The sequence below is a fragment of the Hemicordylus capensis genome, chromosome 3, assembly GCF_027244095.1.
Source record: "Hemicordylus capensis ecotype Gifberg chromosome 3, rHemCap1.1.pri, whole genome shotgun sequence".
Classification (NCBI taxonomy): Eukaryota; Metazoa; Chordata; class Lepidosauria; order Squamata; family Cordylidae; genus Hemicordylus; species Hemicordylus capensis.
Genome location: NC_069659.1, coordinates 61,604,703 through 61,632,080, shown reverse-complemented (window position 1 = coordinate 61,632,080; position 27,378 = coordinate 61,604,703). Strand labels below are relative to the sequence as shown.

At 39.8% G+C, this 27,378-nt stretch overlaps 1 protein-coding gene across 4 annotated transcripts in view; it reads right to left on the bottom strand.

Moving 5' to 3' along the window:
- The window catches only part of EPHA3 (EPH receptor A3), a 309,035-nt gene that overhangs the window by 187,233 nt on the left and 94,424 nt on the right, over positions 1 to 27,378 (bottom strand). For all 4 annotated transcript variants that reach the window (XM_053308876.1, XM_053308875.1, XM_053308878.1 and 1 more), the window contains one exon: positions 19,639 to 20,299. In XM_053308876.1, coding sequence (XP_053164851.1) covers positions 19,639 to 20,299 — 661 coding nt within the window. The remainder of the gene's footprint in view (positions 1 to 19,638; positions 20,300 to 27,378) is intronic.

The window sequence follows — 27,378 nt, the reverse complement described above, 5'->3', positions numbered from 1 at the left end:
CAGGGATGTGGCTATAATTGAGTGGATGGGTTCAAAAAACCCGGGGCCCCCAGCTCCATCTATTTTCTTCATTATCTCCCTCGCTCCAAGGGGCCGCCATGGAGACAGATGAACACAGGTCCTGCCTCCCCTAGCTATGACTCTGAGGCACATAGTTGGCCCTGCATTTAAATAGCAGCTGCGGTGAAGATCAAAATGGGGACACTGTCATATAGGAAAGGGTGGCTAACCCTTTTTCCTTACACCATGGTCCAGACAAAATTTTCCTCCCTGGAAACTGCTAACCAGTGGGAAAGCCCTCAAGCAAATAGCAGCTTCAAAGGGGAAGGGAGAATTTTAATCAGGGTTGTAATACAACAGGAAAAGGTGACCTACGTCCTCCCCACATGCCACAGTCTTGATTTAACATAACATCTTAGTCTGGAGTAACTACTATTATCCCATAGTCACAACTCCTAATGTGAAGTACAGATTCCCCTTCACCCGTAAGCAGGCATTAAAAGTATGGTAAACAGCTACACCTACCATACAATCCCATGCATATTTACTTAGAAGTTGTGTTGTCCCACTGTGTTTATTGAGGCTTACTGCCATGTTAAGTGTTCATAGGACTTCAGCCTTAACCATTCTTTTTACCATGTTGATTTTTTACCATGATCATGCTGATTGACTTATGTGTGCTAAGGCTAAGAATAGAGATAAATGATTTTAAAAACGCATCCCTACAGAAGCATGCTGCCATCTTGATACTATACTAGGCATTTTGTAAGTCACTAAACCATCAAATGAACAAAATACTTCACACTTGACTGATAAAGGACTCTGTTACATAAAATGTTTTTAGAATTCTAAGGGAAAAAGTCATGTTATGAACAGAGCAAAAACATACAAACTCTGGAGCATTAATGAAAGTCATCCATTCCATTTATATTGGGACGAATCAATTCCATTTGAATAATTCTTGTTCAACAAGCTCTGTGCAACACTAGAACATAATCTGGGTAAAATGGACTAAAATAACAGATATACAAAGAAGATAATTGAATTGCAGTTTTAAATTAGGGTCAAAGTAAACAAACCTTTTTTGCTGATTGTTATCGACATCATATAACAGAAAATTCTTCATTGTAGCATTGATTCTCCATCTTTTTGCCCTACATTCCCGTTAACAGCTGCACATTTTATATTTAAACTGGACTTTCCACTATAACTCCAGACTACAAGGGTAGGTTTATTATTCTGAAATATAACATGTTACAATTTTCAATTAATTTCCTTCTCAAATTATAAACTGAATATAGTCTGATACTATATTCAGTACTTCGAGGATAAGCAGATAAAACATTCTACTGAAGCCCAATCAATACATCTTTATTTTAAAAGCCAAGAAGCAGAAATTGTCCTATGCAAATGGTTTTTCTCAGTTTTAGATGCATACAGCAGCTTTCCTATTTCGAAAGGTTAATACATTAGAACCCCCATTACCTGGATCATTATCCATACAAAATTCATATATCTTACATAAAGCCCCTACCAGTTTAGCACTATCTGAAATAGAGCTCTCATTTAATATATTATTGTGTAAATGTTTGGCTGTCCAGAAGCCCTTAATTAAGAGTGTTACTCATGTTTGTCTATATAGCACTTCTCAAAGCACCTGAATGAGACTGTTCTCACGCACAGGCAAATCCAGGCTAGGAAAGCCCAGTCCAGTTTTGCCTGTGCATGAGAAACGCCAGGAGCCATGCAGCTCTCGGCAGCAGCACAGCAGCAAATCTGCAAAGGAGCCCCAGCTGTTAGCCTGGGTTAAGGGTGCAAAGGCACCATTCACTTGGACTAACTGATTGTATGGCAGTGCTGCGCAGCTCCGCATGGCACCCCCACACTTGCACTGTGCATTATGGGAGTTCCGGGGCCCTCCTGGCACCCAAACTTCCGTGCTGCTGGTAGAAGCCAGCAATCATCTGGGCAAGTGATCCACCTGCCCAGTAACGAGGATCGTCTGTGGGAGAGGTAAGCTTTTCGAGGCTTCCTACCCTTGCTCCTTCAAGCCCCTCGCGGATCGTGAGAAAAAGCTCAAGATTTACTTTAGGAATGGTGCTCAGAAATGTAACTTTGAACAGCAGTTTTGGGAAATTAAGTTATTACCAAGTCTTCACTTTGAAAAATGTGAATGGAAGGCTACCTACGAAGAAAAGACAATACCAAATTTATTGTATTCATGTAGCGGCCCTCCAGCTCCTAGAAGTGCAAACAGCTCTGAACATTCTCATATTACTTCCTTCAGCTGTTGAGCAGAAGCGCATTATCTGTGGGTTAAAATTCCTAACTAAGTGCAGTACTATTGTTGCTGTGTTTTTGTATTTTGTGTATCTATAATATGATCAAAGTTTGTAATAAAGTCATTCATTCCTATGAATTCCGTACCAGCAACAGCTATCCGGAAATAAAAACGTAGACTGCTACATACCCTCTCCATTATGGCCTTTCCTTACATCACACCAAACAGCATTATGGTGGTTGAAGAAAAAATAGCAGCTTGTATAGAGCTCAAAGATTCATAACAGCAGGAGAAGGTGAAGCACGAAGTCATGTCAACATCAAGAAAGAACAGAAGGAATGCTTTGATCTAATGAATAAGTATCAAGACAAGACACAACCTCCCACCTTAAACAAAACAAAACAAGCCAGCCACTCTCTTGAATAGGGCAAACCTCTTCTCAAAGGACGTCTTTATCTGAATGCAACGTTTGATTGGTTAACATATCCTTTTAGCTTATTTTCCTTTTAAAAATGCCACTCACAATTGCACAGAATCGTTAATGTCAACATTTCTACAGTACCTGGATGGCTGCTTCATATGAGGCCAAGAGTAGGACAAGTCTATCCATTTTGTCACACTGCCTGTCAATTGCAATTTTAGTACAATAAGTATGTACTACACATCAGATGGTACAATTATGCCACCAGGACTGGAGCAAAATGAAACATAGTTTCAAGGAGTATTTGAACAATGACCATCAGTCATGCCCATATTTACAGAGATGCTATAAAAAGTTACTTTTTACTAATGCAGTGGTTCCCAACCAGGGTTCCTCCAAATGTTGCTCAACTACAACTCCCAGCATCCCCAGCCACAATAAATTGTAGCTGGGAATGATGGGAGCTGTAGTTCAGAAACATCTGAAGGAACCCTGGTTGGGAACCACTGGACTAGTGTGCAGTCAAAACATCCATTTTAGAACCTATAAATTGAACAGAAGGTTAAAAAAATGGATTCTGAATAGCAGAGCTATTCAGAACTATCAGGCCAAGCTTGTGCACTTGAAATGTTAATAGACAATCTGAGATCAATATATTTTAAGTACCACATGCTCCAAAAACCTTCATCTGATGGCCTTCTCTGGCCAGTCTTTGATGGCTACCAGAGAAAAGCCATTTTCTTGGGTGGTGCCCAATTGTGAAATTCCCATTCCAACCAAATTCTCCAGGCTTCATCTTTATTATGCTTTTAATGCTAGGCTAGGTCCGTCTTGCTTGCTCATGCTTTTATTATCAATGAATTTTAGCTGTTTCTTATTTAAATATAATACTACATTTTACTGTCAATGCTTTTTCTGGTTTTGTCTCTTCTTGATTATGTGTTGAGATATCTTAGATCGGTTTTGAGCCAGTTCAAACGATACCAGCAGCAGTACATGCAAAGAAGCAAGGAAGTTAGGCTCCAAACAAACATTTTCAGCATGTATTTTGGGTCATGCAGATGAACAGCCTCCATACACGATCAAGGAAACTGCCGAGAGGGTGTCAGGATGCCCATGGAGAACATCTTGAGTTTTCAGTGTACTCCCTCCTTCTTAACATGTGCTTCCACTGGTTAATTAATTTTGTGAGCTACCTTGAGAACTCTTGTAGCAGAAAGAAGGGATGAACATTTCGTAAATAAAAGCATACACACACACACACACACACACACACACACACACACACACACTAATAGTCTTCCATCTCTGTTGTTCTCTGCTACATATTATGCTAACTAGACAATAGGTGCAGTTACTTTTAATTTCTTGCTTACCAACATCTATCTCTTATTGATAAATTCTTAATTAACCACATCAACTGCTTAATTACTGTGGTGGCTTAGAGCCGTAGGCTCTGAGAAAGCAACAACTAAGGATGACATGTAATATGCAAATGATTTAAACAGAAAAGCTCTAAAGGCTGAAAGATTTTAACAGCAAATTGGTGGCTATACATACATCTGTACAGACAGCAAAATGCAGATTATTAATGTTAATCTATGGTGTTGACATATCGCCCTTCACTCAATTAGTGCAAAACAAGCAATTAAGCCATATGGAATAACATAATGCATGCACACAGAGTGAGAAAGAGCAGACATACCAGGTTCTTTTTCTTAAAAAGGAAAAAAAAAAACCTTTCAAAATCCCCTATTTCACTTGACTCAGTTCAGACACCAGCTTTAAATCATTCAAGGGGAAGCAGCTCACTAAGCAACGGCCTTCACGGTGTCTCACATCAATGTCAGGGTTATGTTTCGGCTGTCTGGCAAATAGTTTTTTTACAAACAGATTGAGTAAACATACCCCACTCGCTAAGATGCCGGATAGAAAAAAAACTTCTCATCCATGAATCTTTAAAATGAACCTCTGGATAGTAGCTAAATTAAAAGCAAACACTCCCTATCTTCTACTGTCAATCATCTTTCTCTTCCCAAAACAAAAATATTAATAAATATGGAGTACTGCAGAGTTTGGGTCACATCACAATCTCTTGTCTACACAGCATTTTGTGCATATGGGAATTGCCTTACTTTATATATAAAAATGGATTTTGACCTTGACAGCCACTATAAATTCCCTAAATCCAATACAAGGTTTCTACAGTCAAAGCATTTCATCTAATCTTTATTAGATTCTACATCAACTAAACATCACTTTTTATTGTTTAATCTAGCCGCTATAAAATAGGAACTATTGTGACCTCCTTCATAGTGTTGTTTTTAGGCTGCACTAAGAATGCACTACTGCCGCTAACCTAAAGGAATACAATGGAGTAAGATTTGCATCTAAATAAACAACCAGCATATCATGTCAAACTAGCCAGGAATAATGGTAACTTGCTTTTTACAGATGGCCTATAGAACTCAGGAGTGTGTGTCTATGTCTGTGTCTGTGTGCGAACGCATGTGCGCACACACACAGAACACATGTGCACACATGGGTATCTGTCACTGCTGAAGGTTACATTCTGGGCACACAAAGAAAGGCCAACTAAGTCTGTACAGCAGCACTCTCTGTGCCTATGAAGAAGCAATGCCAATGTGAAGGAAGAATTTGGCAGACCCAGAAATGAGGGTGACTCAAGCTAGCATATGAAAGGGGAACTTGATGTGAGAAGCCCTTTTCCTGAGCTCAACTCACAGTAAAATACTCATCCGGGAGACAGCATACTAAGTGAGTCACTGCTGGACCTTTGATTAACTAGACAAATCACTTGGCACTATTAATATCAGTAAAGAATTTCAGAAAGCCTCCTGCCAGTTGATAGTCTTGGAGAGCAAGATTATAAGAGCCAACAAAGCATAGCAATCAGAATGTTGTACGAAGACCTGGGTTCAAATCCCCATTCAACCATGAAACTTACTGGGTGACTCTGGGACAGTCATGTATCTCTCAGTCTAACCTACCTCACAGGGTTGCTGTGAGGATTTAAAAAAAAAACACCATATACGCCATTCTGAGCTCCTTAGAGGAATAGTGGGATATAAATGTAAAACTAAATAAAATAAGATTGATCAATCGATCCATCTATCACATTTTTAGATTGTCCAAAACCCATGTCTCATGATGGGTTACAACCCCCCTCCCAATAAAATCACAATTAAAACCAAGTTTTTAAAAGTTAAGAATAATTTAAAACAGCAGTAACAACAATAAGATAACCTATAGCTAGTCAAAGGCTTGATTAACTAAATGGATCTTAAGAGCTTTTAAAAAGGCTACCAGAAATGGGGAAGCTCTTACAACAACAAGGAGAAGCTATTCTCACGACCAGGGAAAATCAGGCTAAGGGCGCCTAGCCCAATTTCCCCTGGTCGTCTGCTGCCTCAGGAGCTGTGCAGCTCCCGGCAGCAACCCGCAAAAACTAACCCTCCCCTTAAACAAGGTTAGTGGAGCAAGCAGTGTGCTGCTGCGGTGTGGCTCCACTTGGAGGCTGAAACAAGCTTCCCAGCTCTGGGGGTCTCTCCAGAATGCCCCGTGCACTTGTGCAGGGCATCCTGGAACTTCCAGGAGCTGGCTAGACCCTGATCCCTGCTGGTTCCGTGATGGAGTAGGCAGTCATGTAGGCGGCTGATCTTTCTGCCCAGGGACGGCTCCCTGCACTACCCCGAACAGAGCTTCACACTGATCATGTGAAGCACCTCAGAGTTTGTTCCGGAGCCTCAGGGTGGTTGTAGAAAAAGTCCAGCCCTGATTCGCCGGACTGGTGGCGGGGATCCAGAAGCAGAAGGCACTCTCTTAAATACCCTGGGCTCAAGCCATTTAGGGCTTTATAGGTAATCATCAGCATTTTATATTTTGCCTGGAAAAGTATGGGCAGTCAGAGTAGTACTTTTAGAACAGAGTAATATGGTATCTTTGGGTTGCCCCAGAGACCAACCTGGCTGCCAAATTTGTACCAGCTGCAGTTTCTGGATTATGTACAAAGGCAGTCCCACATAGAACGCATTGCAGAAGTCAAGTCTTAGGGTTACCAGCAAATGTACCACTGCTTTAAAGTCATTATCTACCAGAAATGACTGTAGCTTGTGTATCAGCCTAAGCTGATGAAAGCACCTCTGGCCACTGCCTCAGCCTGAGAAACCAGAGAGAGGCCTGGGTCAGGAAGTACTCCAAGACTACATGCTTGTTCCTTCTTGGAGAGTGTAACCTCCTCCAGAACAGGCAGGTCCACCCTATTTTCTGAGTTACAATAAGTACCTCCATCTTGCTTAGATTCAGCATCAATTTGTTCTCCCTCATCCAACCCACTACTGCATTCAGGCAGGCATTTAGAGGAGTTGTGCCATTCCCTGTTGAAGACAGAGAAATAGATTTGGGTGCCATCAGCATGCTGAAAACACCCTGCACCAGATCTCCTGATCATCTCCACCAGCAGTTTCATGTAGAAGACATAGGAGACAGTATGGAACTTGGAGCCTTGTTGAACACCATACAAAACCTTCTGTTTAGAGGAGTAGTCTCCAAGTGACACCACCTGGAATCCTCCCACAAGGTAGGAGTGGAACCATTGAAAAACAGTGCCTCTCACTCCCAACTCCCTCAAACAATCCAGAATAATATCATGGTTGATGGGATCAAAAGCTGCTGAGAGATCAACAGAGTCACACTCCCTCTGTCAATTTGCAATTGGAGGCCATCCATTAGGCCGACCAAGACAGTCTTGGCCCCATAGCTCGCCCAAAGGCCAATTTAAAATGGGTCCAGATAATCTGTTTCCTCCAAGATTGCTTGAAGTTGGGAGACCACCATCCACTCAAACACTTTGCCCAATGATGGAAGGTTAGAGACTGGCCTATATTAGAGATCAATATAGGAGGCATCCTGCCCTCTCTCAGGGATGCATTCATGATATTGACAAGATCATCGCTAATAACCTCCTGACCAAATATATAAGTCATGTTGGACAAGGATGGAGGGAACAGGTGGTAAGCTGCACCAATCCAAACAACTGGAAGATTGGAATTGAGGTGGAAGACTGAATGGACTGACTATGGTATAAGATGTATTCACTATGATTGCTTCATAAAACAAGTGAAACTCTTGGGAAAGGATACTGGAACACTGGTGCCAGGAAAAGCACTGGTGTAGAACAAGTGCTACTGAAGAGTTCTAGACTAATTCTGCACTGGTGCTAGTATATGTGGTGCGGAAATTTCAGCCATCTCCTATTCCCCCAGAAGCCCTCTGTGTCACCTAAAAATATGTCCCTGAGGGCTGCACAACCCAGAGGGACATAATTCTAGACAGCACAGAATGTTTCTTGGAGAATGGAAGGTCACTGAAATTTGCTCCCAATGCTGAGCCAGCAGTGGAGCTGAGTTAGTTCAACTTTTCAGAAGTACTTCGAAAGTCAGGTACTTCATTAATCAAGATGACAGCCACCAGTTCTTAATGTTGAGGGTATTCTCTTTTGCAGGGTAAGGGTATTCTGTTGTGCAGTATGTCACAACTTGCCAAAACAACAAAAGTACAAATTATCTTGATTTCAATGTAGTGTTTTTCTTTTAGTTGAATTTCAATTAATCTTTGCTGTTAAGAGTGTGTAATAATTTCCTAAATATGATGGCAGGTTTCCTGACAGATGGGTAACTGATGTGCTATGCAGTAATCCCTAATTATGAAAGAATTTGGATGGCTGACACGCCTGGCATTAAGGCAGAAATCTAAGCAGTGTTATACTGACCCATCAGAAATAATTACTGTTCAGCATACAATATATCTGATTACAAAGAAATTGAGAATATGGTCTTACACGAACTTTACAAGAATTCCCTTTGTGAATGAACATTCATCTTTTATGTCCACTATAAGTCAGAAAACAGGAACCAAATTTTCCACACTAATAAACTTCAACCCTAAACATATATGGGTATCTATTATAAAACATATAATATACACAGCAAAATTTCCGTTTTGATGCGCCTAGTGATCTCTAAGTGGTGTAGCAATTAACATGTTGGATAGGACTGGGAAGACCTGAGTTCAGATCCCTATTCATCCATGAAACTCACTGGGTGACTCTGGGACAGTCCCTTCTCTCTCAGCCTAAGCTACCTCACAGATTGTTGTGAGAACAAAAATAACCATGTGCACTGCTTTGGGCTCCTAAGCGGGATATACAGTAAATTTAGAAATAAAACTAAATCAACAAGGCTCCAACTTTCTGTGCACTTACATGGGAGGACACAACTGGACTCCATGAGCAGGCTAATTTATCTGCAACGAGCTCAGAATTTTTTGTACCCGGCTTTGGAAATCCAAACCTTGAAAACCTTCAGAGATAATTTTAAAACTATTTAATTGCAAAACCTACCACTGCACACTCAGAAAGAGGGCTTTATGTGTAGGTTTATATTTTATTTCAGACAAGGGATTCTGATTGCAAAACCAGAACAGCTCAAAAACTCGAGTGTGCCACAGTAGTCTTGGGCCTTTCACATACACCTTTATATCTGCAGCCACAATGTAACATCTATATTGATTTCAATTGGCTGTTCTTATTGTGTTGGTCTCCTAGTCCAGAACATTCTCAACAATCCTTAGCACCAAAGTTCTCAACATCTGAAGTCACCACTAATGGGCAAACAATTTCTAGGGTAGATGTGAACTCCTCTCTGCCCTGCCTGTTTTCGTGTTTTGAGTTTTCTAGGGCCAGAGTACTTTCCCATGCCTCACACTCTGCCCCTCAACATCTTTACAGATGACAATTTCCCTGCCTTAAAATCATCAAATCAATTGGAAGGTGACAATGAGACATCAAATCATGGTACAAAAATGTCAAAAGAGAGAGAGAGAGAGAGCATGCACAAAACACCATTATGCAAATAATCTCATGAGAACCCAGTAAACATGATACTGGGTTTAGTAGTACAAAAGGTTGAAAACCCTAGCAACAATCAAAGAGTGATCCTTCATCCCCATCATTGATGATATTTGCCTCTCTCAGTTGTGTTGAGCTTCACCATATGTTTAGTCTTCCTTTGTTGAAGTTTGACAGTGAACCTTCCTGTCAATGAGCAGCTGCTCTGAATATCACAGCAAACTTTAACCTTACAGTAGGCAACTACTGAACCCATAGATACATGCCAGTAACATACCTTGCCCTAATGGCCTTTAAAGAATCTGATTTTGTTTGAGAGCATTTTTTTGACTTCATTCAGCTACAGATAAACATCGGCTGCTTTGCAAATCAGTTAATCAGCAAGCATTATTTGTGGAACTACAAGCCCTAGTCCTACTGACTTGTCGTGTTAATTTCAATTGAACTACTCAAGAGTGACTTAGCCTGGATGTAAGGCTATGCCTCTATCAGGAGTTTGAGCCGGTTTGAAAGTTCAAGTTCTAACCGGAATGGCCAGCAAAAAGACAGAGCCATCCGAGTTCGAACCAAGCTGAGCATAGTTCAAACAGAACCAGCTCAAAGGTGTCTCGAAGGCTCAAACCACCATTTTGTCAAGCAGTGGCCATTTTGTGACACGTGTCACGTGATTGGCCGAGCTACAGCTGTTCTGATTGGCCACATGTGTCTGACCCTTTGGCTGGCTTCAAAATTGTGCCACTCAGGGACAACTGTCACCACATTGGCCAGGAAGGAGGGACAAGGGGGGTGCTCCAGAAGGAGGGAGGTTCCAGCTTTATTTAAAGGCCACCTTGTAGCTTAGAAAATTATTCTTAGCTGAGACTGGAGAGAGCTGCCGCCTGTCTGCTGGCTGTGTTGTGGAGGTCCCTGGTTTGCACAGATGTTTAGTCCTGTGGTTTGTTTGTTTTGTTTTTGCTTTCCCCCACCTTTTGTTTGTTTGTTTTTTGCATTTTCCCAAGGGTTCCCCCCCCCACCAGGCTGGTAGTCCTTTTTTAAAAAATTGCCTGTAGTGAGTGGATGGGCCCTATTCTCCTCCTGCTAGCCCAGCTAGCCAGCCAGGCTGCTGGCCCTGGCCTGCTTAGCCTCTTGTCCATTCTCTCTCTCTCTCTCTCTCTCTCTCTCACACACACACACACACACACACACACACACACACACACACACAACGCACTCCCCACCCCCTCTTTTTCTGGCTGCACTTTTCCTGGTGGGTGGTTTTTCTCATTTTTGTGTCCCCACATTTAAAGCCAAGCAGCAGACTGGGCTCTAGCCTGCCTACTACTGTATGTCACATCTTGCCAAAAGAACAAATTGTCTTGATTTCAATATAGTGTTTTTCTTTAAGTTGAATTTCAATTAATCTTTGATGTTAAGAGTGTGTAATAATTTCCTAACTATGATTGCAGGTTTCCTGACAGATGGGTAACTGAGGCAGTAATCCCTAATTATGAATATAAGAATCAAAAAATCTAAAACAACATACATAAGCATTGACAGAAAATCAACAGAGTGCCCCACAGCCTTGTGGGCCGGGTGGTGGCTGGGCACCATGGAGACCTGCCACCCACCCTGCTTTGGAGTACCTAAGTGCCACCCATGGTGAATAATGGGACCAATTTATATCCCCATTATTCACTATGGTAGAAACGGGGGGGGGAGAGATTAAAAATTACCTGAGTGCTTGATTACTTCGTAGGCTGGGTGGTAGTTGGCACCCATCATGCCCTACCACCCAACCCATTTTGGAGCACCTAGGTCTACCCATAGGAAATAATGGGGTGGTTCTGGTTCCCATTATTCCCTATGGCGAACCTTTTAGAACCGGTTCAAGCATGGTTCAAGCTCAAGCTGAGCCATGTGTCAGCGTGACCAAACTGGTACTATAGCCTGGGCACCAAGTTTGAGACTGGTTCAAACTTGAACTGGACCACTCAAACCAATTTTGTGCACTCAGTAGACTTAGACAAGTGATTCTCTCAGCCTCAGTTTCTCAGCTGCAATATGAGAATAATGCTACTGAATTACCTCATAGGGCTGTTGGGGTTTACAACGTAATACTTGTTAAATACTTTGAACATTCAAAATCAAAGGGCAAACATGATTAAGGTCTAGATTATTAATTGAAAATGACAAATATTTATATACCACAAAAATTCCCAAAGTGGTTTACACAGATATAAATAAATGGATAAAATGGCTCCCTGTTCCCAAAGGGCTCACAATTTTAAAAATAAATGTAAGATAGACATCAGCAACAGCCACTGGAGCAATGCTGTGCTGGGGACGGATAGGGCCAGTTACTCTCCCCTGCTAAATAAAGAGAATCACTTTAAAAAAGCAACTCTTTGCTCATTTAAGCAGGGGACAAATATAAGCACAAGGGATGCAATTAAAAGCAAGAAAAAGTGTGAATATAATGGTTCAAAACTTGATCATCCAATTTATTATGAAGAATGACAGTCAACATTAGGAATTCCCCAACACCAATATAAACAGTTTTTGCTCAGTCTTAACCAATGCAATAATGATTATTTAGACATATGTCAAATACATGTTTTGGGAACTCTGTACTTTAAATCAAGGAGCAGAATTAGCAATATGGCTCTTGCCAACTTATGCCCATTTTTCAAGATGGCTCTTACTTTAGGAGTATTTTCATCCATTATCAAAATATATACTGCTTACTACAATTGTTCTTTATCAAAGTCTTGTAGCAGCTGTCAGGGTTGTAATGCAAGACTTGTTAGTTCTTACACATTCCACTCTGGAACTAATGAGGGATTGTCCAATACAGCTAAACATTGGAATCACTGAGGAAGAACCTACTGGAAAGGGAAAGAGGGCAATGATGCGTGAATTGTATGATCAGTACAATCTTTGTGTAAATCTGAACTTAATCTCACATCTTAATCCTTAAACTTAGTGGACTAAGGTTTTCACTGAATGCAGTGTGTCTTCAAAAATTAAAAGCATGCTTGGTCTTTTAAAGACATGTATGTGAGGCACAACAAAGAAGCCAAACAATTATTATGAAAAGGTGAAATGCATTTCATCCACTTGTCTTAAAAGCATTTATTATACTATTAATTTAAATATTCCGAGCAGAAATCTATAGAAAATGTTTAAGCAGCCATTACAAGAATACCTATGGTACTAAAATGAACAATTCCAAGAAAAATGAATTTAATAACAGCAAATCACCAAATTCTCTGCCGTTTTGAGAAAAAAAGTAGTATGCCTTTGCCCATGTTGTGATTGCGTAAACTAGGAATAACTTACTGACAATGTAATGCAGCTGGTTGCTGTAGAATGCATTCCAATAATTCACAGCAAGAGCAAACCACCTCTCCAAGCCAATCATAAGCCTATGTTACATACATATATCTTTAAAGAAAAACATTTTTTACAATCCATAACCACTGCTCACTCATATATTATTTGGAAAATATACACTGCAAAAACATCATGAAAAACTGAAGCAACTAAGATTAGAAACAAGAAAGAAGTAGAAACTGAAACTTTAGCTTTTAATTAATAGCCGATATAGGGTTGCTTCTACTGTCTGTTTTTTTAGTTGGTCTTTTCCCCAAATACAGACATAGACCAGATACAGAATTATCTAAGTAAAGGTCTCCATTACACAAAAATTAAAAATTAAAACCAGTCTCTGCAAAATCTTTACCCATCTATCAACGTGGGTTTTTTACTGAGAACCTTAAATCAAATTACATGAACCAAAATCCCATATGAAATCAACAGGTCAACAGATCATAAGTTTGATTTGAAAACAAACACACTGAGCACAATCCATCAAAACATAGTAGCGTTTAAATCTCTTCCATTAAAATAATGAGACTGGAAATTATTTAATTTTTCTTGGGTGGGACACAAATGTCTTGTTTGTCCTGTTGAAACATTTGATCGAGAATACATTCAGAAAATATCTCTTTCTCTCTCTCTCTCTGATTGAAGTTGAAAATTCATAACACTAGCATAAAGCAAAGTTCAACATTTTGAAAAAGGTTCCAACCAGCAAAACTTCTTTCCAACTATTGTTCTGGAAATGCAGAACTAGTGTTCTGGAATAGTTCCAAAACTATTGTTCTGGAAGTGTTCTGGAAATATTAAGTATGGCAGTTAATCACCATGTATACAGCCTTCAATACGTGGCATGCAGAGTAATCTTGTAACAATATTATTTGCAAGTTTTAGATTTCTAATTGCTATCTATCTTTCCATCTCTACTGCATTATTCAGTCTGCATTTACAATCTTGTGAACACCTACTTAGAAATAAATCTCACTGTGCTGTGGGAGATTACTTTTGAGTAAAACATTCATAGTATTGCCCCTTCATTAAGCATTCTGAATGAAGTGGAAATGATCCAGATTCCTGCAGGGCAATCCTACAGAACTGGTAACTCTACCCATGTAGTAACAGGGCTGGCAGACTCCAGAACAATTTCTGTTCACAGACCGATATAATGTAAGTGGGCCTGAAAAGCATATCACCTTAGTTCCTAATAGCATTGGACTCTTCCAGCAACCTCCATACACATTGCACCAAAAGGGAATCTCAGTAAGAAATCACCTTCCAGAAAGAAATCTGGCTAATGTATATCACCTAAATTGCAAACTGAATAGACTGAGCAGAATTAAACTTGTTCAAACTATTTGTACTGATTTTTGTTACAGATTTTTAACTAGCATGTACATACATTTACATTTGTCCTCACTTTGCCTAAATAAAGTGTCTGAAGCAGCAAAACGGCAACATTATCGGCATTAAAGGCACAAAATCTTTTTCAGTCATACAAGTTTGGCAGCTGCATTCCCAGCAAATAGAATTTCTGTTTTTGATAACAGAGTTTGGTATTATTCAAAATAAGTAATAGTGCTGCATGGTGGTGGGGAGTGACCTAATCTGAATATGGCTGGACATTTTATTTTGTTTTGTAATTACAAAAAGGCTCAAAGTGACTATAATACATATGATATTGCTTTTTCTTTTCTTTGGCAAGCAGGAGCCATTTGGAAAATGATCAGTAGCAGTATGAATGCAAGAAGGAAGGGAAATTCGGTTCGCATGTGGGGTCAGAAATTGTAGTTATAGGTTATATAAATATTTGAAAGAGAATGAAAATCTCCATTATATCAAACAACTTAGACACCCTCAAAGATACAACCACTCTGATACAATTCTTGTTAAGTGATATTTTAAATGTATATATATAAATGTAGGAGAATATGTTAAAATAATGATATAGGATGTACATTTTCAAATTGACTCCCCCAAATTCCCTGTTAACTTCCAAATTCTGTACACCATGCAGTCTAATACATTTATTTGAGGTTAAGATTATTCAAATCTTCCAAATATTCCCTTAAACAATTTGGAATATGGTAGACTGTATTAATTAATTAGAATATATATCTTTAAGAGACACATATACTTTTACAATAGAATGATTTTATTCAGCAATAGGCTGTAAAACTGAAGTACAGACATTTGCACACATTGTGATCTTAATTTATTCAGTTTTGCAGACAAATGCTTTTGATTCACCCTAACCTTTAAAACAATCAAATAAACACACACTTGAAAAATGTCCAGTCAAATGTATATGCATTATGGTATACTGAAAACGTGAAAATGGATTACTGCTTAATGGATTATATTTTAGAATATGTTTGGAAAACTATGTTATTGTAAAGCAGGAAAATGTATACAAGTTATCTAAGCACCAAACCCATGTGAATGGATAATGGGATATAAATGGTTGGAAGATTCTTACAAAGCATCAAGACAAATTTTGAAAGAAGGAAAGATTAATTGATGGACTGTATAGAAGATATTTTGCAAGGTATACAATAGGCTGAGATAAAGTCTCCTAGGGTGGAGGAGGCAGCCTTTGTATATCTTGGAAAACATTGCCTCAAAAATAGAGGAATTATTTATTTATTAGTACTAAAGCCTAACTTTATTTCTATCTTTGATTGAAATTGAAAATGGAGAGCTGGTCTTGTGGTAGCAAGCATGACTTGTCCCATTAGCTAAGTAGGGTCTGCCCTGCATATGAATATGCATTCATATGAATGCATATGTCTTGATATGTGAGCACTGTAAGATATTCCCCTTAGGGGATGGAGCCACTTTGGGAAGAGCAGAAGGTTCCAAGTTCTTTCTCTGGCATCTCCAAGATATGGCTGAGAGAGATTCCTGCCTGCAACCTTGGAGAAGCCACTGCCAGTCTGTGTAGACAATACTGAGCGAGATGGACCTATGGTCTTACTCAGTATATGGCAGCTTCCTATGTTTCTATTTTCCTAAGTTATCAGTAAATATCATAAAAAAGAACATCGCACCATCCATGTTTAGAAGGCAAAATTCTAGTGATATTGGCAGCGAAGAAAGTTATTAATCGGGTTCTAATATCCCTTCAAAGGACTGGAAGGATCAATAAATTTAGCTTTAAAACTTGGACTAATAAATTTAGTTTTAGACTCTGTTGTGTTCACTCAGAAATTTAGAGTGAACACAATAGAATTTAAAACTAAATTTACTAATTCAAGTTTGTGCTATGCTATACTACAATACAGTTCTTCATATTTGTAAGAATTCTGAGCTCAATCCCATTACCTTCAGCAGGAACTCATCCCAATGCCTGCAGCTTAATAAGGGTTAGTATATAGTTGCCATATCCCTCAGAATTTTGGGTTTCACCCAGATTTTAAGCATCTCACCCATATTGCTTAGCCCACCCAGATTCACCCGGATTTCAGCTGTCACAAAAAACAAAACAAGAACAAAACTAAGCTCTAGCCCTTGTAGAAGCAGAGTTATTGAGCAAAACATGCATTTACTATTCTGCTCAAAAATTATTTTCAAACCAATTTACATAATATGCAAATTAGGCATCCAGATTTGGAAAGCAAAGGTTAGGGAAGCTAACTTCATCAGGCCATAAACTGTTTATAAACTTCTGCTTTTGATCCCAAGATTTCATTGTTTTATATTCTACAGATATGTCTTTATCACTTATTGTAATGCTAATTTGCTTAGTATTAGAGAATACATCTTACAATCCTTAACAAGGCAACAGTTAGAAAATTCAGAATTGATAAAAAGTGCTTCACTGCGAGTTTAAAAAAACAACCTGCAAAAATATATATTAGTTGTGAGTTACAGTACAAAAATTCCTGCTGCCAATGTTTGCCACAGACGTCATGGTAGGCCATGTGGTAAGAATACTGTACGGCAATTTAAAAAATAATAATTCAATACTATGATTGCCTGAACATTTCTTCCCTGCTCTGCATATAGAAGAGCTATTTTAATCTGGCTTGGTTGGCGGTGGGTGGGGGGCAGGGAACAGTATAGGAGGAATCGTGCTGAGCCGCATTGGTCAGTCAAGAAGTATGTGAAAAACTGAACTTGGTTCCAAGCCTTCCGATTCCTGCTGTGTTACTGACGTCAACAGCAGGGAGGGGATTGAGTTACCAACTGCTTTTAAAGTGCCACTTAAATCACACCCTGGTGAAAATATTTGACAAATTTGGGCCTTGATAAAAGCTGTCAGGACAGCAGGACTTTGTATGTAAAACCAGAGCATACCAGAGCACCCTGTCACTTTGGTTAATGGCCTGCTCATACAAAGCTCTCTTGATGAACAAATGGAATGGAAATCAAGAAAGCAGAGCAACTCCGCTGGATGCCAAGAAATGATTGCAGGATCAGAGTCTGTTTTTACATTTTACATTCATGGTCGCAAGTAATCTCTTGCTGACTAAAGCCAGCAGGCATTACACATATGAGCAGTGTCTGAAAAGAGGATTCATCTAGAGGTATAAACATTTTAGTAATGTATACGTTTGTTCTCAGCTTCATGCTGAAAATTTTAACAAATTAATATTGGAGCAACAGTGTCTGTCTTGCTTATGGGTTTTGTATTATCAACACATGTTTTTGTATCTACTTGAAAAGAACTTTAATCTTGAGATGCTTTAGAATACTTAAAGAAGCATTAACCTTGTCACAGAATTTCAAAAATTCAAAATCTGTCTGCAGAAGACTTGAACTTTAAATGTTTACAGGGGGAAAAATCACAGTTTTTGCTAGAATCTGTAATAACTGAAACTGTGTGATTATCTAACTTCAGAAATAGAAACAGAACATTGTCAAAAACAGAGATTTGCATTTTGGTATGCAAATGTGTTAAATAAATAAATAAATGTGTTTATTTCCTTGGGTTCCTTCTTTTAATAGCAAGGAGAAGTCTCCTTTTCTCACTATCCATTTCCTCCTTGCTTTCACTGTCTGTGAAAAATCATTTTCGTTAACACACCACCTGAAGTGCTAAATAATACAGGTGCCTGACTCACCTTACTCATGTAAATGTCCAGGGAAGAAAGCTGCAGCTTGTACTTTTGGAGAAAGCATACAGAGCTAGTTTAGTAACTTATTGGCTAGGTTGATAGCCCTATGCTTCACGGGACATAACCAAGGACCTTTTAGATTCCACTAGCTCCGTAAAGCAAACAAGAAATAGACATTAACAATGAAAATGAGAAAATAATAGCTCTTGATCATTAAATGTGCCTTTGTTATGCTGCTCAGAATAAAAGAGTACACAAGGGAGATAAACAGCAACACTTTACTTTCTTAGAATGCAAAGAACCTTGAGCAGGCCTTGAAAAGTGTGTGAGCTGTTCCACAAACCTATAGTTCTCCAAAGCACACACAGAAAAAAGCACAAAAAGATAGCTAGACCTTTCATTGAATGAACAGAAGGAGGCTACTAGATCAGGGATTCACAAATGATTTAGTGGGAAGGAATGATTGGTAAGGCTACAGGAGTCAACAGGTCACCTCTGGGCTACCAAAGTGATGGTGGCAGTAGTCATTTGGATGCAATGAAGTCAATGAGACTGAGAAGTGATGGGACTTGCTGAGTTGATAAGACCAAGAAGTGAATTCGGAGCAAAAATAAATAAATAAAATAATATTTTGAATAACCATTTGTAAAATACCTAAAAAGAGTTCTTTACACGTAAAGAAGTGCTGCTTCTCATACTAATATATGGAAATTCAACTGAAACCAGTTAGAACTATATTGTGCTAGAGATTATACTGCCTTGTGCATCAATAAGAGTGATGTGAAACTCCTGAGAGTTAGCATGGTATAGTGGTGACTGTCAGATTAGGACTGGGAAGACCCAGGTTCAAAACCCTACTCAACTAAAAAAAAAACCCAACTTGGGCCAGTTGTGCCACTCTCTCAGTTCAGCCTAATCTTACTGAGCTGTTGTGAGGTAGGAGAAAGAGGAGTGAGAAGAATAGAGCTTAAAGAAAAGGACAGAGAAGACAAGGAATAGAAACAAGAAAGGGCTTGTCCATGAAAGTTCTGAAGACATTCCATCGTGGTTGAGATGAAAAAGGCATATTATGCTATATTCCCTGTATATAAGAAGAGAGGAATACAAGGGTGGTTGAGAGAATGACAGAGTGGATAAGGTGATGGGACAAAGTAGTCAATAGACTTGAAAGCAAGCACTTCAGGAAACAATGGATAATAGAGATATAGAACTGAAGAAGGAAAAAGCTTAGAAGAGAGTAAACAGGGTAACACACACAAAGGACTCAGTGATAGGAGGAGTGGTACGCTAACAGTAGGAAGGGAGTGGGCAGGCAAGGGAATCTTGAAGGGCTGTGGACCAGGGGACCAACAATGCATGGGGTTGCTTAGATCTGGGTTACAAGGGAATTCTGTCAAGTTTGGCATCTCTAACTGCAATATAGTGATCTTACACTAACCTGCCAATTATTTGGTGTAGGTGCCTAGTTACTATTGCATCTGTCTATGCAAGAATTCACTTTATACAATTGCATTCTTGTACTTTAAGACAGAGCAACCCAAAGTACTTTAAGACAGAGCAACTCAACTGACAAGTTCTGAAAACATATGCTTACCTTGGCAAGCATAGCCCCTTTCTTCAAAGCCAGCATTACACAAGCATTTCCCGATGGGAACTAGCCATTCTCCTTCCGTACTGCAATACATCTTGGGAGGGTCTTCCTCTTTGGAATGATTAACACAAGAACCTCGCACTTCCACCAAAGACTGGGAATCCATAGGTACTGTGTCTGGAAACATGGCCAGGTTCTTTACAGTGAAAGGGCACTTCTTGAAGTACACTCGCACTGATACTAAGGCAACACATGCTCCCACATCTTGAAAAGCCAAATAAAATCCTTTCCTGCTTACAGGTCCCACTTCACGAACCTCAGTGTTGAGTTTAAGAATTCTATCTCCAAGATCCATCTGAGTGAAGCTCTCATCGGCAGCAATGGTATCAATCTTTGTAAACTGATGTTCTCTAAACTTGACAGAATGGTCATCATCAGACTCCATATAGTACAGGTTAAAAGTCTCCTTGCAAGTGCCCAGAACTAGTGGGATGCTGTTACAGTCCCTTAGGGTAAACTTGAGCTCCACATAGATCTTCTGAGCTGAGTTACGTGGTATCCAGTTTGTCCTCAGCCAATTATTCTGACTGTGGTCCATAACGTTGCAAACCTGGTATGTTCTGATTGGAGTATAGCTCTCGTCAACGCCACTTATTTCTTCCCACTGAAACATAAATATAAAAACAGACATAAAATTAGTCATAGGAGTTATTCACACAACCTACTGAGAGGGCGGGTGGGCAGAAGGCTGTGAAAACCCACCCTTTCCCCTAAACAAAGAGTAAAACTGCACTCTAAGTGTAGACCGTGCTCACAGACAATCAAGGTCTGGAGGGCCAGGATGATCTGTCCCTCCATATTTCTCCAGGAATCCCACGATGCACTGCGTACTGAGCATGGTGCACTGGGGGATTCCCCTAGGAGACGGGTGCTTGTTCCCTTAACCCCAGCTAAAAGCCAGATTAACAAGCTGGGCTAGGAAATGCTGCCCCACCAGGATTGGGCCCGGGCCTGGCGGGTTCTCACACACAACCAAACCGATACTAGGCTTCTCTAGCCTGGGTTAGGTTGTGCATGAGAACAACCTCATAAGCATATGTAAATATTCAGCACATAATAAATATTTGCAGTCTGCAAATATTATGTGAATATAAATATTCATAGTCTGGGAGTACATCTGGATCCACACTTCTCCCTGGTTTCTCAGGTTGAGGCGGTGGCCAAGGGTGCTTTCTATCAGCTTTGGCTGATACGTCAGCTGCGCTCGTTTCTCGAGATCAATGACCTCAAAACAGTGGTACATTTGTTGGTAACCTCCAGACTTTACTTCTGTAATGCGTTCTATGTGGGGCTGCCTTAGTACGTAGTCTGGAAACTTCAGTTGGTTCAGAATGCAGCAGCCAGGTTGGTCTCTGGGTCATCTCAGAGAGACCACATTACTCCTTTGCTGATGGAACTGCACTGGCTGCCAACAGGTTTCCAGGCAAAATATAAAGTGCTAGTTATAACTTATAAAGCCCTAAATGGCTTAGGCCCTGGGTTTTTAAGAGAGCATCTTCTTCACTATGAGCCCCACCACCCATTGAGGTCACCTGAGGAGGTCCGTCTCCAGTTACCGCCAACTCGTCTGGTGGCTACACAGAAACAGGCCTTCCCGGTTGCTGCCCCAAGATTGTGGAATGCGCTCCCTACTAAGATACAATCCTCCCCATTTCTGGCAATTTTTGAAAAACATCTGAAAACCCATCTCCTCACCCAAGCTTTCTCAGTTTTTAAAAATTTGTCGGTTCTAATTTTGTGGTTGATTTTAAATTGAATTGTTTTAACTTTTTATATGTGTTTTAATTATTTTATGTTAACTGCACAGAAACTAAAGTTTGGGTGGTATATAAATTTGATAAATAAATAAATAAATAATAAAACAATTATTAGAAAAAATAAAGCATTCTTATCTGATACCTTCTTTTTTACTTTATTGATTAACAGTCAGACAAGAGTCTTACAGGCAAACTACCATTTAGAAAACACACACACATATGGTACTACTTTTCTGAAATTGTACCACATGAATGTAGAAAGAAAATAGTGGATCACAAATTTGCAACAGAAAGCAAACATGTCAGTATTGTCATACCTGCCAACATAACCTTATTTTTCCTATTCACCTGGGAATGTGTTGGTAGCTATGCATTAGCATACTGGAAATCAAATTCTTCAGGGGTAGGACTATGCTAGAAAACTTCCCAATAACAAACTAATTGATTTCCATGGGCAGTTCCTTTTTTAATGTACAAACCTATTTGATCATGCTATCTTCTACCAGCATTCTGATGTTCTACTCTCCAGAGAACTGTACTACATGTTATTCTAGACAATTAATACAAATTTATTGATCTCCTTCCTTTTTGAATTACTCTTAAGAAGAACATTACAGATACCAATAAGAACTATGTACAGAAACACAGAAGTAATGTGTTACTAGGTAATGCACAAATTCCAGAGCAATAGTCCTGCTAGTCCACTTTGCAAAAGAACTAAAAGAGTCCTGTGGAACCTTAAAGACTAACATATATTGTGGCATAAAATTTCATGGAACAGACTGAGCCCACTCCATCAGATGCATGAAGTGTCATCTTCAGTTGGCAATTTGTTTACACACACACACAGACAGGGAGGGCGGGGAGAGAAAGCAAATTGCAAAAATGCCATGGAGTTGAAAAAGTCCAGTAGGTCAGGTTAGTTTTCACACAAAATAATAAACGAACACAAATCTGATGTTAGAATTGGCAACATTTCAGAAACCAGTGGATGAACACTTCAGTTTCCCAGGAACACTGCTGCTGCTGCTGCTGATTTCAGATCCATCTGGAAGTCACCAGATACAACAAAACAAAACAAAACAAAACACAATCCACTTCGAGCAGCAGGAGACTCCTACATTAAATTCCTAAACTGGAGTTCATCAGCAAATTTCAACCACATCATATGAAGATATAAGGAAGCTGCCTGTTACTGAGTCAAACCATTAGTCCATCCAGGTCACCACTGTTTTCTTGAACAGTGGCTGTCCTGGGGTTTGGACAGTTCTTTCCCCAGCCCTACCTGGAGATGCCAGATGGAACCTGTGATCTTCTGCATGCAAAGCATCTGCACTACCTATAGCTACACAGTCCCATTAAGACCTTATTGTTCAAGGTATTAACTTTGACCATAGGTTTCTCTCTCACTATAGGTAGCAAATCTAGGAAGAATGTTATAATGCTGCCCCTCTCCCTGCTAACTAGGCAAAGAGGCAGCTTTCATTTCCCTTATATTTAGCAAGGGGGAGTAAGAATCCCTGTCCAGTTCCTGCTCAGCATCCCTCCAGCAGCAATTGCTGTTTGTGTTTGGAGCATTTGTGTTTCTTTTTAGACTGTGAGCTCTTTGGGGACAGGGAGCTATATTCTTCCTATTATTCTTTTGCCTACTTTTTCTGTTTAGAAGCAGCTTGTAAATAATGACAACAATCAACAGCAATAATAATATAATTTCTGAAGTTGTGATCCTGATGTTCTAATTGCACTTTTGTCCAATTAGGCATTTGTACTGCCTGGTCTTTTGGACCCGCTGTTGACTTCCCCCACCCTGCCCTTCGTATCCATCTCTGCGCATAAAACTGTGGGCCACATTAGACATGATGTCAGAAATGTGTGAATGCATTTCCCAACTCTTTTGTTTGTTCATTTGTGCTAAAAGGAGTCATTGGGGCTCTAATGGGGACTGAAGGAATGGAACAGGGGAGGAGTAGGGCTGCTTGCCTGGGCCAATCCATCCCATGGTTGCTTTTTCCAGCAACAACAAAAAGACATCAGGATACGCACTTACACATTTCCAACATCAGATCTAGTCTGGCTCTGAGGAGGTAGGCTTTAATCTAAGATACTTCATAAAGTCTTAACAAACAGAATGTCTGTTTTTCATAATGCAAGATAATCTTCATATTTTAAAAGTGTGAGAGCTAATAAAAATGTGTCCTGTTTTTTATGGTGTTGTTTTTTTAAGTTCATTAAAGGTGGATAAGATGTCCTTCATGATGAAAGTTTATATACCATTGTGCTGGATAAATTATCTTCTTACTGAAGGAAACCACGAAAACCTTTCTAAGGATTTCCAAGAGAACAATTTAAGAATTACTAGTTTGGGGATTTGGAGAGTATAAAGCCATGGAATCTTTCTTTGTTTCTGAGGAACTAAGTTTTAGGTTGTCTTCTAAGAAATGAGTGGAATAAAGTCTACACATTATCTGATTAATTCAAATGTGACATTATACTGCAAAGCGGTATAGCTATGTCTGGTAAAAGAACCCACAGATATAATTTTTTGCAGGAAAATACTACACAGGAGGGAAAAAAATATTTTTCTGTCTCGCCAATAACTTAATTTTAATCTTTTTGTTGTTGTTTTATTGTCTTGTAAACTGCCCAGAGAACTTGCGTTTTGGACAGTATAGAAATATGTTAAATCAATCAGTTAATCAATCAATCAATATTTGTATTAGCTACGCAAATATATTTGCTTCGAGGGCAATTTGGTCCCTGTTTATGATACTTTGTCGTCTGAGTTCTTCATTTTGAGTTATTCATTTTGAGTTCTTCATAATGTGATGGAAAACACTGAGGCTGTACACATGAGCAGCCCTACCCAGGTTAGGGAAGCCCTACCTGCATAAGGCTGCTTATATGCAGTGTCGGGATCGAGTCTGATCCCTGCTCTCGCTCCCCTGCAAGCCCAGGTTTTTTACCCAGGCTTTTACCTGGGTTAAAGGGTGCACCCTTCACCCCAGGTACAGGGCTATGTGTATGCTTGGGCTGCACACATCCTGAACATACACAGAGCTGGGCACCTAAAGCACCCAACTCCCGGGGGAATTCCCCAATGCATCACACTCATTGTGGAATCCCTGGAGGCCGGAAGAATGAGTCCCGGCCTCCAGAGATCAGTGCTGCTCCGTGAAGCACAGATTGTGTGGATATGGTCATGAGATCGACCTTACTATCTTGAATCAGAAATAGATTTGATCGCATTTTGCTCATTCTTTGCTCAAATGCCTACTAAAATACCCACTGATCTAGGCTTATGCCAAATAAGGTCAGCGGATAACAGAAATGCAGCAAAATCCTGAAGAACGTTGATAGTAAGTCAGGATTTCCCATGAGATTTCTCCTCTACCAATGGAAGAAAACAGATTTTATTCCAATGATTTTTATATATCCCTACCTGAATGAGACTCAAGTATTTATTTAATGCTATTTGCAAAAGGTTACACCACACCATCTCCCACACCGCATCCCCTGTTTTCCACTTGGATGAAAGAAGGCAAAACAATTATGATGTTGACATAAGTCCTATTCAGACATTATACTGTGCATGCGTACAGGTGTATGTGAACATGTACATGTTTGTGTGAATAACTGTACATGCACTCATTTAAAAAGTAAACTTGGGTACAGACCTCAAATGGACAGCACAGACAGGAAGTGTGCTACTGTATATGTGCTGCACATGTTTGAATAATAGAATGTATATACAGATCTGTACATGAATATACTGTACACAGATTGTACACATGTTAAACATAACCTATAAATAGGGCTATATTTACACCCATTTTGAAAATAGGATCTGTCTACATAGTCCAATTAATAATATGAATGGTACCAACAGGTGCAATTGGCTAAGAGGCTATTAACACACAAGCTAAAGATGAACAGCAATGTCTGACTTCACAGATTGTCACAACACTAACAAACATTTCAGTAATACTTTGGATAAAATGCTTCCATATAAATTGCCTCTGTTCTTTGTGAACAACCTGGATGACTCAAAACTGAAGTTTAAAAAATTTAAAGATCGACTTGAGACTTCCTTGGTTTGGAACATGAATGTTGGCAACACATAATGCTCATCTTTAAAACAAGGTGAGTATTACAATCCAATGGCTTGGATTTTAAATCTAGATATACAGTAGTTTCAAAACTGCAAGGTATTGCAAAAGCTAAGGAAAATATGGCAGGACCAGACTAAGCTTTTAAATTAAGAATCTGAAAAACTCATTGCACTGTTGTAGTTATCAGAAATTAAGTAGCTTCAGGAAGACTGGAACAAATTCAGAATTTTACCAGGCCATTGTCTCTATAAATCCACCAGAACTGTGTAGAGCCCAAAAAACATTCATTTCACACTTGATCTTTCAACCAATGGTCCCAGGATTTAAAAATGAACTTGCTTAAGCCCCAATTCTAATCACAAGTTACCCAATAATTCTGTGATTTCACTAATGAGCGAATATATTATTTTTATTCATATATGAATGGTACTGTTTAATAAGAAAAGGTGCACTCCTGCAATTTAATGTAATAACTTTTCTGCAGCCAGGCAAGTAAAATATCAATTTAAAACATACACACATGCTCACATAAAATGTGCCTTACAATAGATTTTCCTTATCTAAAACAGGTGCAATAACCTGCAAATTGTGGACAATACATTTGCACACTTTTAAAGAAGGGAAATGGATGGCAGAACTGTTCATGAAGCTCTAAATGAGAGCCACAATCTAAAAGCAAGTCATGCACTTTAGTCCGTTGAGTACAAGTGGGCTTAAGCATAGTTAGCTCAGTGCTGGACTATGGACTTCAAAGTGAATTTATGTATATGAAAAGTCTAAGGGTCAAGCAAGATGATACACAAGAGATGCATGAGCAGTCTTCCAGCTTTTTTTTTCTTTTTTCTTTATCAAGCAGAGGGAGATGTGTGGATTGAAGGAGGGGCTGCACAATCATTTTTCGGCAGGCCATTTTTCAATGAAAAATCACCCCCAATTCGCCTTCTCACCCAGTTTTAGTACCTAGTGTTATTACCCTCCAGGACTCTGACCTGGAGGAGACCTTCAGGATGCTTGCATCCCGGCCAAGACCCCCTAGGCCGGGTGAAAGCTCCCAACATTTGGTGAGCATGCAGAGCTTGCTGTGCTTCCTACAGTCATCCCCTAAAGAAAAGACATGGAATGCTGGTGACCAGCAAAGATCTGGTCCTATCCCCAGGTACTTAACCATTCCCCAGGATCCCAGAGGTGTGCCGGAGTGCTCACCTGGCTGTTCAGGGCCTCCTTCCCAAAGGGCCTACTCAAGATGAGGGAGAGGCAAGCTCAATGTGGCAACCCTTCCTCAAGCACCCTAACCAAGTGAGCTTATTTTTGAATTATGCCTGCTAAGTTGCATAGGGTTGCTCCTACATTCCCTTACACTCACAGAACATTCTGCTATTCCAGTGTGTGTGTGTCGGGAGTATGTTGGTTTAGCAACACCTTTGCATTGGTAGAAACCTCACACTGGCTGAGCAAGGGAAACACAAGGACAAAAAGTGGGTGGAGCTGACAGAGGGAGGAGACCTTAGGAGCAATTTTGTGCTCACTTGGGCTCACTCCCAGCTGCTGAGAGATAGAATCACATCACACCAGCAAAAGAGGGAGGTGGCATAAGTTAAAATCCTGTTCTTGAGGTCAATGGGTGGCGCCATATGACTGTTCACCTCTCTCCTCCCTTCTGTATCCCTAAAACAGAATTCCTACTCATTGGGAAGCCAGCCACAGCACACCATCACAAGTATACAGCAGCCAGTGAAATGCTGGTATCATATAACGAAACATCACTGCACTGCTCTTCACTGTTGGACAAGAGAGGGTCACTTTGGCAAAAAAAAAAA